This window comes from Alexandromys fortis, unplaced genomic scaffold (assembly GCF_014885135.2).
Source record: "Alexandromys fortis isolate MF-2015 unplaced genomic scaffold, M_Fortis_MF-2015_v1.1 scaffold_76, whole genome shotgun sequence".
Classification (NCBI taxonomy): Eukaryota; Metazoa; Chordata; class Mammalia; order Rodentia; family Cricetidae; genus Alexandromys; species Alexandromys fortis.
The window spans coordinates 3,168,531-3,183,870 of NW_026067997.1; the positions used below are offsets into that span (position 1 = coordinate 3,168,531).

General features: G+C 36.1%; 1 protein-coding gene across 5 annotated transcripts in view; it reads left to right on the top strand.

Annotated features, from left to right (window-relative positions):
- The window catches only part of Kif2a (kinesin family member 2A), a 56,702-nt gene that overhangs the window by 39,289 nt on the left and 2,073 nt on the right, over positions 1-15,340 (top strand). For 3 of the 5 annotated variants that reach the window (XM_050160356.1, XM_050160357.1, XM_050160358.1), the window contains 12 exons: positions 527-581; positions 988-1,150; positions 3,954-4,044; positions 4,412-4,475; positions 4,865-4,956; positions 5,621-5,763; positions 5,902-6,106; positions 6,995-7,105; positions 7,931-7,998; positions 10,959-11,109; positions 14,244-14,345; positions 14,775-14,910. In XM_050160356.1, coding sequence (XP_050016313.1) covers positions 527-581; positions 988-1,150; positions 3,954-4,044; positions 4,412-4,475; positions 4,865-4,956; positions 5,621-5,763; positions 5,902-6,106; positions 6,995-7,105; positions 7,931-7,998; positions 10,959-11,109; positions 14,244-14,345; positions 14,775-14,910 — 1,381 coding nt within the window. Of the gene's footprint in view, positions 1-526; positions 582-987; positions 1,151-3,953; positions 4,045-4,411; positions 4,476-4,864; positions 4,957-5,620; positions 5,764-5,901; positions 6,107-6,994; positions 7,106-7,930; positions 7,999-10,003; positions 10,118-10,958; positions 11,110-14,243; positions 14,346-14,774; positions 14,911-15,340 lie in introns of all 5 variants that reach the window. The other 2 variants (XM_050160359.1, XM_050160360.1) reach the window with 1 other exon arrangement.

A 15,340-nucleotide genomic window follows, 5' to 3' on the forward strand; every position in this document is an offset into this window, starting at 1 on the left:
ATTCATTCTTCAGTGAAGGAGCTTTTAGGTTATTTCCAGGTTCTAGCTACGACAAACAATGCTGCTATGAACATAGTCGAGCACATGTCCTTGTGGCACAATTGAGCATCTTTTGGATATATACCCAAAAGTGGTATTACTGGGTCTTGAGGAAGGTTGTTTCCTAATTTTCTGAGAAATCACCATACTGATATCCAGGGGCTGTACCAGCTTGCACTCCCACCAGCAATGCAGGAGTGTTCTGTGGAAGTTTCTTCTTAACAAGAACTTAAGTTAAGGATTGTGGTACTTTCTAAAAACCTTAATTACTAAGTAATGGCTTATCAAAAGCAAAATAAGTTTCTACAGTACTCAGAATTTTAGTAGTAATTGTTTCTGACAACCATTAAAATTTATTAAATACTAGTTTGCTTTTTAATTCTTAACTGCTATATATATGTTAAGAAATTTCTAAAAACCATAGTTTACTTTCTATTGTTTTACATGGCATTTATAATCAATGAAATAATGTGGTTTTTATTCCTAGATTGATGAACATAGGATATGTGTTTGTGTAAGAAAACGACCCCTCAATAAAAAAGGTATGATGCTTCATGAGCTTTATAGAGAGTAGAATTTAGAAATCACACATGGTAGCATAATTCCTGTAATCCCAACATTCAAGAGCCTGAAAAAGGAAGATTGAGATCCAGGGCAGCCTGGACTATGTTGTGAGACTTTATCGCAAAAAAGAAACATATTGAGATGATTTAGTGAAAATGCCTATTGCCAATCTTAATGACCTGAGTTTGATCCCTGGAATGTACATGGTGGAGGGAGAGAATTGACTCCTAGAATTTTCCCGACTTGCACATTCATACCATGCCCTGGTGTGTGTGCTTTCACACACACAATATTAAAATCATTTTAAAATCTTTTTAAAATTTTTTTCATTAGATTAAATGTTGTGAAAATTACTGAATATCGATTTTTTGTTTATTCTTTTAGAGACCCAAATGAAAGATCTTGACGTAATCACAATCCCTAGTAAAGATGTTGTGATGGTACATGAGCCCAAACAAAAAGTAGACTTAACAAGGTACTTAGAAAATCAGACGTTTCGTTTTGATTATGCCTTTGATGACTCAGCTCCTAATGAAATGGTTTACAGGTGAGTGAATTTGTTTTAAATTAAAATTCTCTTCTTAGACTCTTGGAAGTTCCTTGATGACTTAATGTTGTTCTTCGTACAGCTTTCTAGGGGAAACTGAAGAAAATATAATAAACTCAATGAGTTTTATCATGTAATCTCTTTAAAACCTCAAACAGGTGTTTTGGTTTGGTTTGCTTTGTTTTTTTCCTGGGCATGGTGCTACTTGGGGTGGAGGCGGGAGGCTATCTGTGAGTTGGAGGGTAACCTGGTTTACATAGTGAGCTCCAGGACTACATAGAGAGAGCCTGTCTCAAAAAAAAAAAAAAAAAAAAAAAACCAAAAATTTGTTTCTAGCTTACACATATCATAGACACATGTATGGGTAAGTTTCTGAGAAGGGTTGGAGAGATGGTTCGACCTCGAGAACACTACCTGCTCCTCTAGAAGACCTAGGTTCATTTTCCAGCATCCATATGGAGGCTTACAGCATTCTGTCTCAGGTTATCCGACATATACCTCTGTCCTCCACAGACACTAGGTTTTCTGTTTTAACCCCTGTACTAATAAATTTGAAATACTTGCTAGGCATTAACTACTACTAGTCTTGTAAAAAAAATTTTAACTTTTTTTTTTTTTTTTTTTTGGTTTTTCGAGACAGGGTTACTCTGTGGCTTTGGAGCCTGTCCTGGAACTAGCTCTGTAGACCAGGCTGGTCTCGAACTCACAGAGATCCACCTGCCTCTGCCTCCCGAGTGCTGGGATTAAAGGCGTGCGCCACCACCGCCCAGCTTTTAACATCTTTTAAGGTTGATGGACATATTTTTACAAAATTTTTATATCATGTAGATTTTTGACATATTTTATAAATGTATTTCTAATAGTTATAGCAGATTTTTGCAGCATTGCCTTTATATTCCACGTAGACATACCTTTGCATTTATTTGCATGCTGTGTTTTATTTTCTAATTTCATTTTATAAAAATTCTCCAGAAAATTAGAGCAATAAGAATCTTACGAATTGAACATTGGAATAGTAAATAGGTATGTTATGAAATATCTGTTTAAATGGGAATTGTAATAATAACCGGTAATTTCTTTTAGCTTTTTTTCAAACAATTCTTTCTTCCCCTCCCATTTCATAATGTGTAAATCTGATTTTTGTGGTAGTTTTTAAGTACTTATTCAAGTATTATCTATGGTAAATTTAATAAACATTCTGAACTTCAATCTATATTTATACTTTTTTTAGTTTTTTGTTATTGTTTTTGTTTTGTTTTCAAGACAGGATTTCTCTGTGTAATGGCTCTGGTTCTCTCTTAACTCATTCTGTAGACCAGCTGGCCTCAAACTCACCTGGCATATTTATACTTCACTAATACAGAACTCTTAAACTATTTTACTTGTATGGACTAAGACATACTTTTTGAACTGGTCATTCTTCTGATTTATTATTCAGAGTTTCATTAGACTAGAATTTTTCCCTGCCCTTGTTATTCTATGCTTTCTTCAGTTTGCGTTGAAAAATCTAGCAACAGTGTATGAAATGTTCTAATTGGTTTTGTTTTGTTTTTCAAGACAGAGTTTCTCTGTATAGCCCTGGCTGTCCTGGACTAACTCTGTAGAACAGGCTGACCTCGAACTCACAAGAGATTGCCTGCCTCTGCTTCCCATGTGCTTGGGTTAAAGGTGTGCACCACCACCGCTTGGCCTAATTGTTGTTTTTTTTTTTTTTTCATACTATTTAATGTTCTCAGTAAAGAATTATTTCTTATCCCTTCCCACTTTTCGATTTTAATTATATCAGTGAATTTTATTAATATATTTGAAAAAGTAAAACAAATCATACTTCTTTGCCATTTTTTTAAGACTGTCAACTCAAAAGTTCATTGTCCTGTAGTTAATTTACATCTTCCTCACATATAAGTCAGTTGTTCATGTCCAGCATTTGAAGCAAATTGGAAAGGTGACAGAGCTTGATGGGATTATAAACTCATGAAGTAACAACAAGAGAAAAGGATTGTTATTTTGAGCTTTTGACCTTTCTCACCCTATGCAACAATGGACCCTTTCCAAGCTGATTGACTGTGTTGTGTGACAAGTGGATCGTGTGTAAAGACCCAGCTCAGTGCTTAATCCAAGAACAAACTTCACTGCACTACCCAAATCCAAACTCAGACACAGAAAAGCTTGGGTCACAGTTTGTTGGTCTGATGCTAACGTGATCTACTACTGTTTTTGGATCCTAGCAAAACCTGGCATCTGAGAAGCTACTCAGGAAGCTGATGAGATGATATACCAAAAGCTGCACTGTCTGCAGCTAGCAGAGGTCAAAGGGAAGGGTCTCCATTTCTCATTACACCTGACACCTGTTACTCAGGAACACTGAGTACCTGGACAAATTGAGCTACAAAGTTTTACCTCATCCAGCATATTCACCTGACCTTTTGCCAACAGCTACTACCTTTTCAAGCATCCTGACAAATTACTGAAAGGAAAAGACTTCCATAGCCAGCAGAGTGCAGAATTTATATAATCCCCAAGCACAGATTAATGATGTAGGGATAGACATGATCCCAAAATGTGTTGATTGTAATGGTTCCTACTTTTCTTGATTTAAAAAAAAAAAATGTTTGGATTTAAAATTCATGATCCAAAGCAACAGTTCTTTTTCACAAACTTATTATTTTAAATTTTGAAACTAAAGATTTGTTCAAACTCCTGCTGTACTTTGTTAATGAAATACAGTTTATATTACTTGTATTACTTTGGTTACTTGTTTGACTTCGATATCTGTGACATACTTTTTTATTTTCCTTTTAAGGTTTACGGCTAGACCACTAGTAGAGACGATATTTGAAAGGGGAATGGCTACATGCTTTGCTTATGGGCAGACTGGAAGTGGAAAAACTCATGTAAGTAATTGTTTCAGTTGTATCCTGCTATGGTGCTATAGTCTCCCTCTTACACCTTAATTAAAAGGCTTAATTTCTTCTGGGTATGTGCGTGTGGAGACCAGAGTACAGCCTCAGCTGTCACTCTTTGGATGCCATCTTTTTTATTTTTTGAGGCAGTTTCTTGTTGGCCTGGAACTACCACGTAAGCTAGGGTGACCGCTGTGCTTGGGTTATTTTACATGAGTTCCTGGAGATAGAACTCAGGGCCTCATATTTTTATGGCAAGTATTTTATGGACCGGGTCATCACCCCAAACCCAAGACCTAAATTCTTAAAAAAAAAAAATTCTGAATAATCTCTTATTATTCTTTGTTTCCAAATGTAGACTATGGGTGGAGACTTTTCAGGAAAGAACCAGGATTGTTCTAAGGGAATTTATGCATTAGCAGGTAAGTGTCCTTTGTGTGCACAGTTGATGACATTCTTAAATATTATTCAGGTGTGTTTGAGTAAAACTTTATTGTCTAGCTATACACACAGCATATTAGGTCAACTGAACATTTTCAGATTAGTTGAAAAGAAATGTGAGGTCATGGTCAGTCATGGTAGCACACACCTGTAATCCTAGTACTTAGTAGGTGGAGACAGAATCATTGGGTTCACAATTATCATCAACTATATAGCAAGTTTAAGGCCAACCTTGGCCATTTGAGATCCTATCTCAAAAAAAGAAAAAGAAAAAGGCATAAAAGAAGTATGAGATTAAGCTCTTGGGGACAATAGAAAAGAATTATTGCATTTTAACGAACTTCATGTGTGAAATTTTTTTTTTTGACAGCTCGGGATGTCTTTTTAATGCTGAAGAAACCAAACTATAAGAAACTAGAACTTCAAGTGTATGCAACATTTTTTGAAATTTATAGTGGAAAGGTGTGTGAAAATTTTTATTTTTCTTTTGTTTATGGGGGTGCTATGTGAGTGCATGTATATGGGTACATATGTGTAGATGGGTGTCTGCATGTATACCATACATACATGTAGAGGCCAGCAGTCTGCCTCATGTGTTATTTCTTAGGAGCTATCCATCTTGTATTTTTGAGACAGACTTTCATTGTGACCTGCAGGTGGTCAGTTAGTATAGGCTAGCTATCCATCATGCCCCAGGGTCTCCACTTCCCCAATGCAGTGATTATTTGAGATCAAGCTCAGGTCCTTGTACTTGCTTGCCAAGCACTTTACAACTGAGTTGTCTTCCAATACCCAGACTTTTTAAAAAAGAAGTGTGGTAAAATGTGTGTGTGTGTGTGTGTGTGTGTGTGTGTGTGTGTGTGTGTGTGTGTGTGTATACAGTTGTCAATTTTTAAGTGTACAATTTGGTGGCATTCAATATATTTGCTTTGTTTTATGACCTCCACACCCACAAGATTTATATGCTTGTAAATATAGCAGTTGAAGTCTTTAGAATTTTAAATCTTTTCAAACTTTCAGTGTTGAACATTGTTCTGGAAATAATAGTTTTATTATTTTTAGACTCACTTTTTTAGAGCTGATTTTTTTAAAGCTAGTTTTCTAATTTGAATATGGTTTTCTGTAGGTATTTGACCTATTAAATAGGAAAACAAAATTAAGAGTACTAGAAGATGGAAAACAGCAGGTGCAAGTGGTAGGATTACAGGAACGGGAGGTCAAATGTGTGGAAGATGTACTGAAACTCATTGACATAGGCAACAGTTGCAGGTAAGTCTTAAAGGGATACTTCTCTTTCAGATTTTGTGTGTGTTGCATACTAGCAAAGGAAAGATTTTAATGAAAATATTTTGATTAACATATACATAAAAGTTTTGGTGTATCAATATGTCCTTAATCACATTACAGAACATCTGGTCAAACATCTGCAAATGCACATTCATCTCGGAGTCATGCAGTGTTTCAGATCATTCTTAGAAGGAAGGGAAAGCTACATGGCAAATTTTCTCTCATTGATTTGGCTGGGAATGAAAGAGGAGCTGATACCTCAAGTGCAGACAGGCAAACAAGGCTTGAAGGTGCTGAAATTAATAAAAGCCTTTTAGCACTCAAGGTAGGTAAATGTATTTGTGAAAGTCTTTTAATTCTGCTTACTCAGTTGTAAAGCTAGTAAAAGCAAAGGTTTACAAACTTCAGTTGTTATATTTGAAGTTAGAGGTTTTATCATACATTTTCTTGTTTGAAAACAAAGGAAATGAATTGATAGACCAATTCTGAGGCTGCTTAGTTAGAGTCTAAAGGACTGTAATCATCCAGGCATTCTTTAGGGGGTCAAACAACCATGGAAATGTGCTAAGAAATGTTTAGTTTTTTTCTTGTCTGTGACTCTAGACAGTCTCCTCCCTGGGTCTGATGGAGAGTTCTTTGACCCTGCTGTTAACTTTAGCCTCACTAGCTTCTGTAGACCAGGCTTGCCCAGAACTCAGAGAGATCCACCTGCCTCTACTTGCCGAGTTCTGGGATTAAAGGCGTGTGCCACCACTGCCCAGCAGAAAGTGACCTTAAGGAACAGGAGAGAGTGGAAATGATGTCTTACAAATACAGAATAGCATTCGGGGAGAGGGGAATGTTGGACCAAAATAATTTATTTTAAAGGATTATTATATTTTCCCTTTACTAGAAAATTAGGAGTTGGAAGGATTGTAGTACAGCAGCTGTAGCTTTTGGGATTCCATTTTAAAATCTCAACTTCTTACAACTTTCCTGTTACCTAAACTCTCAGACACTGGCTATATTTTCAGGTTTTCGTTTTTGTTTTAGAATAATTAAAGTTTGTTTTTGTTGTTACTCATTTTCTTGAATTCATATTTATAAAACCATCATTAAGTTCTATCAAAGAATTTTCAGACTCCTTAGAAGTTAACAAGAAACCTTTAAAATGTTGCTTAAAATGACTCTGTAATAAAGCCTAATTAGTAAGAAACATTTTCTTAATTTTTAGGAGTGCATCAGAGCCTTAGGTAGAAATAAACCCCATACTCCTTTCCGAGCAAGTAAACTCACACAGGTGTTGAGAGATTCATTCATCGGTGAAAATTCTCGTACTTGCATGGTAAGTTGGGTTTTTTGTTTGTTTGTTTGTTTGTTTTGTTTTTATCCTGAAGTAATGAATAGAAAATTCTTTGGAAATTTTTAGATGTTTGCTAATTATAATTACCCTTCTGTTGTGAGAGATTGTGGTATTTAAGACGTGGTCCTTGCTATTTTGGTGGGAAATATTATAGTGCAGCTGTAATGCTTTTTAATTCTAACGTCTGAATATAGAAACTTGGATTTTCTTACTCTGACTTATTATTGGAGCAGATCTTAGCTTATTCCAAGGTTCTTTCAAATATCTCTTCATGCACTTCACAGCGTTATTTATAATTTGTTGTGTTTACGGCAGGCTAGATGGTCAGCCAAAGATTTGTGCAACTGCATAAACTTTAAGTTTTTCCCTCAGTCTTCCTCTCTTTCTAATAGGACAGTTTACCTTCTTCACTCCCAAACTGCCTTTCAGTTTCTTAACCAGGAACTCGAGCTCCTAGAGAGACTTCAGTGGTCCTGTGGGACATTAGTAGGGTGTTGTCTCTAGCAGAATACTCTTTCATTAGTAGTAGTAAAAGTAGGTGGAGGGGCAGTCTGTTCCTTTTACTAAATGTTTCCCTTCATTTTCTGCTGGATTTTTAATGACTTTCTGGTATCTTCAGAAAATCTTTTATGTTTTTAACTGGATTTTATAATGATTGCATGTACTAGGTAGGTAGATCTTAGAGGTCAGATACTAGTACAGATATTTTAAAGTGGATTGTAAGATTAGACCTTATTGAACTATTTGTCAGGATTATTATCTTGAGCATTTATGGTTTTATCTTTGCTTCCCCCCACCCCTTTATAGATTGCCACAATCTCTCCAGGAATGGCATCCTGTGAAAATACTCTTAATACGTTAAGATATGCAAATAGGTATGAGTTATTCCTACATTTTAAAATTTGAAATCTAATGTATTCGAGCAGTATATAGTGTGATTTGCTGTATACTGAGGGAAACATGCCTGTAGTTGTAGCATATGGTGATACTAAAGCAGGACATGAGTTCTAAGGTATTCTGACCTCCAAATGAGATCCTATATCACAGCAAACAGAAAATGTAGACAGATTTATCACACTTGTTCCTTAAATTTTCAAAGTAAAATTTTATATGTTTGTTAAGGAAACATTATTTAGAATTGTTTTGTTAAAAAGACAAAAGAAGTAGGAATATGTTGTATAATTAGGTAAGACTGACATCTTTATTAAAATTGAACTTTTTATTCTAAAATATTTTATTTTTCCATTTCAACAAATTATGATTCATAATATTTTACTATGTTTCAGTGATGGAAATTCTCATATTATTAAGGCTAAAATGAAAATTAGGGAGTTAATTTCTTAAATTGTTGTGCTCTATGCTGGAAATATTCCTGATGATGTACTATATTTATACAGGCACATATGCATATATCATTTCAGTGATAACAGTTCTTTCTGGTACTGTGTATGGATTATATGTTATTACATCAATAATGTTGTTACATACAGACCTTATAGTCATGAATAGTTTCAGATGTCCTTAAAACTCTTGGATTAGGATGGCAGGTTTGCTTTGTAGATCGCCCCCACCACACACACTCACTTCTTGTTTTGAATTTGATTGTTTACATAGTTTAAAAAGATATTTGTATTTGAGAATGTGATGCATGTATGTTAGTATTTTGATGAAATTTACACACTCTTCCCTTTAACTCACTGGATCTCTCCCCTTGAAGTTTTAAATGTTTTATCATGTTACATTTATGATTTCAACCTATAGATTATTCTTCATAACCTACTTCCAGCGTGGAGATTGGCTTAATTTTCTTTAAAAACCCATTATTTCTTGTTTCAATCAAAATGGAGACTTTCCCATCTTTTTAAAAAAAAAAAAAACTTCATCTATGTAGAAAAATATCTAAAAAACAAGCTAGGTGGAATGGCTAATGGGTAAAGGCACATACCGCAGAAGCCTGATGACCAGAGTTCAACCTCCACGTCCCATGGTGGAAGGACAAAACCCATTCTGCAAATTGTCCTCTTGATCTCCACATGTACTGGGGCATATATACACAATACACACAATAATGATAAAATTTTTAAAAATTCAAGTCCCGAGCTGGAGAGATGGCTCAGAGGTTAAGAGCACTGATTGGTTCTTCCAGAGTTCAATTCTCAGCAACCACATGGTGGCTCACAACCATCTGTAATGAGATCTGGTGCCCTCTTCTGGCCTGCAGGCACACATGCAGACAGAACACTGTAAACAAATAAATCAATCAAAAACAAGTAAGCGGGCTGGAGAGATGGCTCAGTGGTTAAGAGCATTGCCTGCTCTTCCAAAGGTCCTGAGTTCAATTCCCAGCAACCACATGGTGGCTCACAACCATCTGGAATGAGGTCTGGTGCCCTCTTCTGGACTGCAGACACACGCATTGTATACATAATAAATAAATAAATAAATAAATAAATAAATAAATAAATAAATAAATAAATATTTTAAAAAAAAACAAGTAAGCATTTAATTCTTGTAATGTTTACCATCATTTAGAAATCTCTTCAGTGAATCAAAGGAGTCTAGGAAGCAGCCTCCCTATAAGGTCTGACATGTTCCTTCCATTGATGGTTTTAATGATTTGATTGAGTGGGTCATGTAGTTAAAGCATGGGACCTTGAAGTTTCTAGGAAGATTTGTGAGAAAGGGGTGACAAAAACTAGAAAGATTTAGGGGTTTTTTTTTTGAGCTAAGGATAAATAAAATGTGTTTGGAAACCTATTTATGAAGTAATGTTCTAAAATATACTCCACTATGCTGATGCTATTTTCTAAACAAAAGTTTAACTGTGCATTGCTGTCTTTACCAAGAGCTCTTTTAATTTTCACTGTTTTGGTACTACAGAGTAAAAGAGTTTGGAATTAGTCCTTCAGACATTCCCTTCTCCCAGGGTAGTGGCAGTCGCCCTGATCTCTCTCCTTCTTACGATTATGACGACTTTTCTCCTTCGATTACCAGGTCTTGCTTCGTTTCTTTGACTAGCTTGTTTTGAATTGTGCTGCGCATAGATATTCATTTATTTCCTTTGTTCTGAGACATTTTTCATTTTCACTTCATTTAGCAGGTGGTTGTACTGCATGATCTCCATTTTTGTGTCATTTATTAATTTGCTTTAAAAGATTTATTTAGAATTTAAGCTCCATATTTCCCTTTATTTTGTAAAAGATGATGTCACTTTTGCATATTTATCATTGTGTAATTAAAAGGTACTGGTCTGAAAAAAATAATGATCCTTGTGGTTCAAAAAGTATGTCCTTTCTTAAAATGTGTGAACTTAAGATTTATAGTTTTTAATGACAGAAGGTAAGATTCTTAGAATCTTTAGGCATTAGATATAAAAATGACTGGCTGGTCTTGGTGCACAAGCCCTTAATCCCAGCACTTGGGAGGTGGAAGCAAGCAGATCATCCTGATCTGTGCATTGAGTTCCAGACCATTCAGGGATACATAGTGAGACCTTCTCTCAATAAGTAAAATAAAATCATTTCCTACTTAGCTAGCTGAGTAGCATGGCTGCCAAATCTTCATAGGCTATAAACTTCTCTGATTTCTATCATATAGTTTATTTCTTTGAAATATTTAATCTGTATACTTCACTACATTTCTCAGATTATGTGTAATAATTACACCTGAAGTAAGTATAAAGTTAATAAACAAATGCGGAGTTCAGATAAATTTGAACTACAAAGTGACATCATCAATCTTACTATGTTAAATTGCTTTTGTATTGAATAGGTTGGTGTTTTCGTGTATCTCTGCATGATCCTTTCATAATTTTAAATAACTTATATATTTATAGGGTGAAAGAACTGACTGTAGATCCAACTGCTGCTGGTGATGTCCGTCCAATAATGCACCATCCACCAAGCCAGATTGATGATTTAGAGACACAGTGGGGTGTGGGGAGTTCCCCTCAGAGAGATGATCTAAAACTTCTTTGTGAACAAAATGTGAGTGACATAATTGTTACTGATCCTTAGTTTGTTTCATCAATAGAAGAACTTAATTGAACACTGTAATCTAAAGCAGAGATCAGCAAATCCACCCCATGGACTAACCATCTGTTCAGATAAGTACAGCTTTACTGGAATATAGCCATGTTTGTCTAGCTGCTGTACTACCATGGTAGCAGTGACAGAATGTATGGCTCAGAGAATCCAAACTAATTTCTTTTTCAGATTTATTTTTCAGACTTTTATGCCTACATTAAAATTTTAGCACCATGCAGTGGGGCCTTCAATCCCAGCCCTCAAAAGAAGCAAGTGGATCTTTGTGAATTTGAGGACAGCCTGGGCTACACAAAGAATCCATGTCTTGAAAAACAAAACTAAAGAGTTTAAGATTACATATTAAGTGCATCATATATAAATATTTTTTTAAAAAAAAAAACTGTCAACAGCTCTGGGTGGTGCTGGTGGTACACACCTTTAATCTCAGCACTCTGTGAGTTCCAAAACAGTCAGGGCTACACAAAGAAACCCTGTCTCAAAACAAACAAACAACCTGTCATAGTTCTGTATATAAAGAGATAAAGGAACTCTACTAAAAATTACAGCCCCAGAACTACCCCAAAACAAAAAGAGAAGCAAACAAAACCCCAGTTAAAATGCCAATATCCATTAAATTTGGTTGGTTTTCTATATTTGAAGTTTCTTAAAAACTTATAATTTCAAATTTCAACAATTTAGTTACTTTTAAAATATATATTCTGGAAAAATAGGCAAATATAAAGAAATGCATGTGATGATCTGGGCATGTAGCACAAACCTATAATCCCCTGACTTGGAGGCTTAGGCAGGAGGATTGCAGCAAATTTGAGGCTATATATTAAGTTGCAAGCTAGCAAGGGTTTCAGTGCAATAGCTTGTCAAGTAAGGTGGAGAGGTTGAACAGATGACTTTGTGAGTAAAGAGCTTGCTGTCCAAGTGGGAGGACCATAGAAGACAGAGAGAACTAAAAATGAGATCCTAGCTTAAGTTTATCCTCCCAAAGTTTTGAAAGATACTATGGTTGTTCAACCATAAGCTCTCAAAGCAGATATTGAACTATGCCTAGATATGATTGTCTCCCAAAGATACAGAGAACCAGAGTAAGATACACAGTCTAGAGCAAATTCGCCTGCCTCTGCCCTCCTGAGTGCTGGGATTAAAGACGTGTACCACCACTGCCCAGTGAATAACTTTGTTTTGTTTTGTTTGGTATTGTTTTTTTGTGTGTTTTTTTTTTTCTTCATTTTTTGAGACAGGGTTTCTTTGTGTATTCCTAGCTGTTCTGGAACTCTTTCTGTAGATCAGGCTAGCCTCAAACTCAGAAATCTGCCTGCCTCTGCCTCTTGAGTACTGGGATTAAAGATGTGTATTGCCATTGCCTGGCTTAAAAGCCATTTCTTTCTTTTTTAAAAAAATAATTTAACTTTGTTTTATGTGCATTGGTATGAAGGTATCATATCCCCTAGAACAGGAATTACAGACAGTTGTGAGCTGCCATGTAGGTGCTGGGAATTGAACCCAGGTCCTCTGGAAGAACTGCCAGTGCTCTTTTTTTTTTTTAAATATTTATTTATTTATTTATTATGTATGCAATATTCTGTCTTTATGTCTGCAGGCCAGAAGAGGGCACCAAACCCCATTACAGATGGTTGTGAGCCACCATGTGGTTGCTGGGAATTGAACTCAGTACGTTTGGAAGAGCAGGCAATGCTCTTAACCTCTGAGCCATCTCTCCAGCCCCTGCCAGTGCTCTTAACCCACTGAGCCATCTCTCATTTCTACTCAGCGTGTTAGAACAGTTTTTAAGTAGACTTCTACATAGTTGTCTGTTACTGAAGCCATAGTTTTAGAAAACAGATTGAGTTAATAGAACTGACTTAGGCAGACTGCAAAAGTAAAGCTAAACCAGATCAATTTTGAGTTGATTTAACAACCAAAACATGCTGTTTGCCGTGTGTTTGTTTTTGTTGTTAAAGTACAATTATGATTTGTTATTTGAGATTCCTATCTGGCGGGGCTGGAGAGATGGTTCAGTGGTTAAGAGCACTGGCTGCTCTTCCAGAGGTCATGAGTTCAATTCCCAACAACCACATGGTGGCTCACAACCATCTTTAATGAGATCTGGTGCCCTCCTCTGGCATGCGGGCATACATGGAGGCAGAATGTTGTTTATGTAATAAATAAATAATTAAAAAAAAAACTATCTGGCTTCCTTGCCATGGTGGCACACACCTATAGTTCCAATACTAGAGAAGCTGAAGCAGGAAGATAGCTGAGAATTTGATGCTAACCTGGACTACCTGTCCAGGACCAGATCAGCCAGGAATGCAGACAAATCAAAATACACATCCAGACACACCTGTACAGGCTCCAAAGCCACAGAGAAGCCCTGTCTCGGGAAAAAAAAAAAAAAAAAAAAAGTTTAGCCCATGAGAATACTAATCTTGATAGTCACTTTGAAATACATAGTACCAGTCAAAGATTGTGTCCTTACATATTTCTTTTCAAGAGAAGAAACTTAAGCTGGGCACAGTTTACACACCTGTATTTTCAATACTTGGGAGACTGCAGACAGCCTGGCTTCCATAGTATCAGGTGATCGAGGAGTACAGAGCTAGACCATGCCTCAATCAAAGTATATTCTCTGTGCGGTTGCTTTCATGTATCATAAGTCCTAACTAGGAAAACCTGAAATAAGCTTACGATAACTGAAAAGTTGGATTGTTCTTAAAAAAGACTTTACAAAATTGCTTTTGAGCCGGGCGGTGGTGGCACACACCTTTAATCCCAGCACTCGGGGGAGGCAGAGGCAGACGGATCTCTGTGAGTTAGAGACCAGCCTGGTCTACAAGAGCTAGTGCCAGGACAGGCTTCAAAACCATAGAGAAACCCTGTCTCGAAAAACCAAAAAAGAAAAAAGAAAAAAATTGCTTTTGAGACTGGACTATAGCTAAGTGGTAGAACGTTGCCTTTTTTAAAGAAACACATAAAATTCCTCAGTGGGCTCCCAAGGAAGAAAAGAAAATAAAAACAAAACTTCAGTGACATTTAAAAATATAAGCTTTAGATGATAGTTTTGAACTTTGTGTTTTAAGGAAGAAGAAGTTTCTCCACAACTGTTTACTTTCCATGAAGCTGTCTCCCAAATGGTAGAAATGGAAGAACAGGTTGTAGAAGACCACAGGGCAGTGTTTCAGGTATGTAAGGAAAGGCCTTCTTGCAAACGGGCCTTAAATTCATGAAAATTTTAAGAATCCTTTGACTAGAACACAGTTCTTTTAAAATTCCTTAGTCATGTATGTGTTAGGATATGCGATAGCAAATAATCTCCCTGTGGTAGTTTATTATTTAATGAACAGGTCTAAGGATGTAGCTCAGTGGTAGGATGCTTGCTTACCATTCACACAGAATGCCAGGGTTCGTTCCTGGGCCGCCCCCCCCCCCAAAAAATTGATTTTACAGTGACTTGGAGATGTCATGTCTACTGCTGATTTTTTTTTTTTTTTGAGAATATCTGCTTCCATTGTTTGACTCAGAACTCATGATTTGTAGGCCAGTCTCCTCTGATAAATATTTGTAAAGCATACCAGTTTACAAGTCATTTTGTGTTGAATTCTTATTATTAGGAATCGATTCGCTGGATAGAAGATGAAAAAGCTCTCTTAGAGATGACTGAAGAAGTCGACTATGATGTTGACTCATATGCTACACAACTTGAAGCTATTCTTGAGCAGAAAATAGACATTTTAACTGAGCTACGAGGTAATCTGTCTTTCATCTTAGTGTTTGGTATGAAATTTGTACAATATTAAGATGTGTAGTTGTGAACAGATTTTATGTGATGAAAACATACAAAGGGAAGATAGTTAATAATTGTTGACACCATTTAGAGCTTGAGAGGCCATTGTTTGTTGAAGACTGTTGTCCTATACAAAGTAAAATGTTTGGGCGTCCTTGCTTACAAGCATTTATCCACTAGAGGACAGTACCATATCAGTTATGATAAACCTCTAGACATTACTAAATGTTCCTGGAGCAACCATTTGAGCACCACTGCTATAGAATGATGTCTCATTTCCATGCTTGTAATTTCCCTGACAGTTTATTAACAAATTGGTAGTCCTGTTACTGTAGGTCATTGCATGGTAATAGACAGAATATATAAGAACAATTAAGTGTTATCCTGTTTACC